This window comes from Eurypyga helias, unplaced genomic scaffold (assembly GCF_000690775.1).
Source record: "Eurypyga helias isolate BGI_N326 unplaced genomic scaffold, ASM69077v1 scaffold4370, whole genome shotgun sequence".
Classification (NCBI taxonomy): domain Eukaryota; kingdom Metazoa; phylum Chordata; class Aves; order Eurypygiformes; family Eurypygidae; genus Eurypyga; species Eurypyga helias.
Window position 1 is genome coordinate 3,116 of NW_010223628.1, and position 3,494 is coordinate 6,609.

General features: G+C 53.0%; 1 protein-coding gene across 1 annotated transcript in view; it reads left to right on the forward strand.

The window, feature by feature from the left end:
- Nucleotides 1-114, forward strand: part of LOC104506052 (chromosome unknown open reading frame, human C19orf70) — a gene marked incomplete at its 5' end in the record, with an annotated part of 2,132 nt that extends 2,018 nt beyond the window's left edge. Inside the window, one exon of the mRNA XM_010146896.1 lies at nucleotides 17-114. Coding sequence (XP_010145198.1) covers nucleotides 17-114 — 98 coding nt within the window. The remainder of the gene's footprint in view (nucleotides 1-16) is intronic.
- Nucleotides 115-3,494: the final 3,380 nt, after the last annotated feature.

Below are 3,494 nucleotides of genomic sequence, written 5' to 3' on the forward strand. Positions count from 1 at the left end.
GCTGCTCTCCCTGCAGGAGTGCAGACAGTCATGTCCGCCTTGTCGGTAGCTCCCACCAGGGCCTGTGAATACACGGCGGAAGGCTGGAAGTACATGAAGGATCTTGTCAAATGACCGTGTTCTCCAGGGTTCACGGTTCCCTCCATCCCGTGTTGTCTTCGGGATGACGCACCCCTCGAGAGGGCAGCTCGGCTGCGCAAGGGCTACAATAAAAGACTTTGGAACTTCCGTTTGTATCTGGGTTGGTTTTGGCACGCAGAGTGCGGCGGATCGTGGAGCAGGTGTAATGACGTGACGGCCACATGCCGAGGTGGAGCCCCTGGTGCAAAGCTGCCGGGCTTGCTGACTAAACACGGTACGCTGAAGCTGAATTAATCCTGAAGGTGGATGCTGTCTGGCTCAGAGCGAGTCAAAAACCAAGCCCAGGGTACCAGTGAAAGGTCTGGTTTGAAGACAAAGCACTTGTCTTCAGGCTGGCTGAGGGTGCCGCTGGCACAGTGCACATTGTTGATGCCAGAGCTGCTTCCCAGTGGCCTGTGACTCGTCACACAACTGGGAGTAGCTGGTACTAGTTGCTGTGGTTGATGATGACAGGAGGGAGTTTACGTCTGTGATGCAAAACTCTAGCAAAGTCGTAGGAAAACTGAACCCCCCCCCCCAGTCGGTTTGTCCTGTAGGCAGTGCCGGTGTTCCCAAAGCCTGAGCTCAAACAGGAAAATTGCGGGACTGCTTACCCATAACTTTTCCAGCAACTGATCCAGATACGGCCTCGGATGGTCCATGACCAGCAGCACTGTGAGATTTACACCTGCTCTGGGTTCTCGGCTCCACAGCACAGGTTTTCTGGGGGCAAGGGTTTCGGTTTCGCATTTTACCAGCTGTTGGCTATAACAAAGTGGATTCAGGTTGGATTCTCTTTGACTTGCAGTTCTCCCTGCTGGTTTCTTTAAATGCCTGTAAAAAGGGCTGGAAGCACCTTTAACAAACTGGCATCTCTGTGAGGGAAGCTTTTTGGCAGCTGAGCAAGAGAGGGAATGGAAACAGGGAGGATCTGCAGTCACAGCAGGATCCCTGTGAAGGATGAGGAGTGCAGCTGCGCCTGTGTCGCGAGTTCAAGGAACAGGGCTGTCGTGCAGCTGGGCTGTGAGCAGATTCACCAACGTGAGCAGCTCCGCAGTCCACGTGGACAGCTTTTCACTCCCTTGTTTTTGAATGCCTGGAGACCTCAAGCTCTGTTGTCCTACCAGACCTTCTCCCAGGTTTTTCATGAATGAAACCAGAAATGTGATGGGTTTTTTTGTTTAACCAGAGGCCTCATTTGCTGCTGAGAAGCAATACAAAACGGGAGACGGGAAGAGTGGTTCCCGGAAAGCAGGAGTATTCTCTTGCTATCCATCTGTTGTCCACAGGAAATGGATAGCTCTGAGGAGGAGCTGCCACTACAGCACAATTCGCAGTTCCCTGCCAAAATACAAGTAGGTCCAGAAGGTGCTGAAAGTAACAACTATCCACCACATCAATGCAAGAAATGGGGCAGATTTGATTTCACCCTGGCAGGGACCGTGGTGACATGTCACCGAGCATCAGGGGCATCTAGAGAGGAAGGCGAGATAGCGAGCACTTTTTCTGGTAGAAGTGTGCAACGTACAGTTAAAATCCATCCTGGGAAGAAAGTGGGAGCTGGCAGCTCATTCCTGCCCTGTTTTCTGAGGATTCTTTTCTCACGGGAGCAAAATGAATGTCCCCGTTCTGCTGGGTCAGGTGCCAGCGTGGTGTTCTCCCGGTGGAACTCCGTGTGGGTCGCTGCAGGCAGGGATGAGGGCTGCTGTAGTGTCTGTCCCTGAGCTGCTGCCTGTGCCCGCTCTAGGCAGGAGGTTGTCCTGGCTGCCGGCAGTGGAGGCGGCGCTTCTCCCACCCCCATGTGCCAAGAGTTGCATCGTTCGGGTCGCAGACCAAGCGGGACAGGAACCAGGCAGCGGGCGGTAGGGAGAGTCAGAGGAGTGTCTGCTCAGGTTAGGGAGCAGATCCAAAACACAAGAAGGAAGGAGGATTTGCAGGGGTTTTGTTTCCTTTTTTAAACAAACAGTTACATGATGAAACTACTGCCAGGAGCTTTCAGAGGATTTGGCTACGGTATAAATAGCTTTAAAAAGTGCTTAAGTTAATTCCTGAGGGATGGGCCCATCAGTGGCTCTTAGACCTAATGGTCTAGGGGGAAGCTCCAGCTCCATGATGCTGGGAGTGCGCCCCCCCTCCCCGAGATTCCTGCAGCACAGGTGCCAACCAGACTGACTGTCAACACAGATTAGAGGGGTTAGGATCCGAGGAGTCATGGGGCTGCATTTGAGTTCGTGCTGCTGGGAGGGAGCTGCAGCCTCCTGGGAATGGCGTGGGAGGAAAAAGCAACTGAGCAACGCGTTTCTCGGACAGCCTGACCCAGTGACTTAAGCATCAGGTGTTACTGTGGTTTTAACTCCCACAGGCTTCCAACTACGTTTTTTTCCAAAAGTGCCACACGACAGTTTGCTTGATCTCAGCTGCCTTATCAAAAATGACGCCCGTTTTCCCCACTCCTAACAGGAAAATTTCAGAACTTGACTCATCTCTCACGCAACCCCAGCCATCTTTTACTGGAACAAGTTGGATGGCTGTGTAAAGAACTGCCTGTACAAGGCAGCGGGAGGGCAGAGTGCAGGAGCAGCCCTGCTCTGCGCTGCTGCTGGCGTTACTGGCACGGCTGCGACTTGGTTCGTGGAGTGCAGCAGTAGGGATCAGCGCTGTTGCCCACATCACCCCCCCATGTCATTCCCTAGTTCCACTGGCTACTGCCCACGGAGGAGGTGATGAGTTTCAGAAACATGGAGGGAAGTAAAGCGTATGGCAATGGTACTGCCAGATGCCTGAACCAGCAACCGTGATCCCAACCAACTCTGGGCAGAGGGGTAACCCCTTTGGGGTGCTACACTCCTGCTGGGGACAAGGGAAGATGCTCTCCTTAAAGCTACAGATGGACAGGTCTGTTGTGCCAGAACTTCACGTTTCCATGCGATTCCTGCAGAGAAGGTCCAGATCCAAGAACAGGGACAGCCATAGGTTATATCCAGTGGGAGCAACTCACTGGTCAATGATCCAAATTGGGAAAGACAAAGCAGAGCAGGTCTGGAGGGATCACTGCTGTTATTTTCCCTCTGTATCAGAGGTATCCAGAGCTGGGGATTAAGAGGATTGTGCTGGGTTCAGTCAGGAAAGTGTTACCTCTCTTTACCGTGGCTGCTATGAAGCTGTTCCTGGATGCAGAGAGCAGCGCTGAGAAGGTCTGAGCTGGTGCTGGGGAATGCCTGCACAAGATACAAAGTCTCTCTATGCTTCTGATCTTGCAGCTGCGTTCCCAGCTCTTGCTGTCTCGCTACAGGCAGTGCAGGGGACACACAACTCAGGCAGCTGGACTGACCAAGGAAGTATTTCATTCCACAGTACGTCATGCTGGAGGCAGA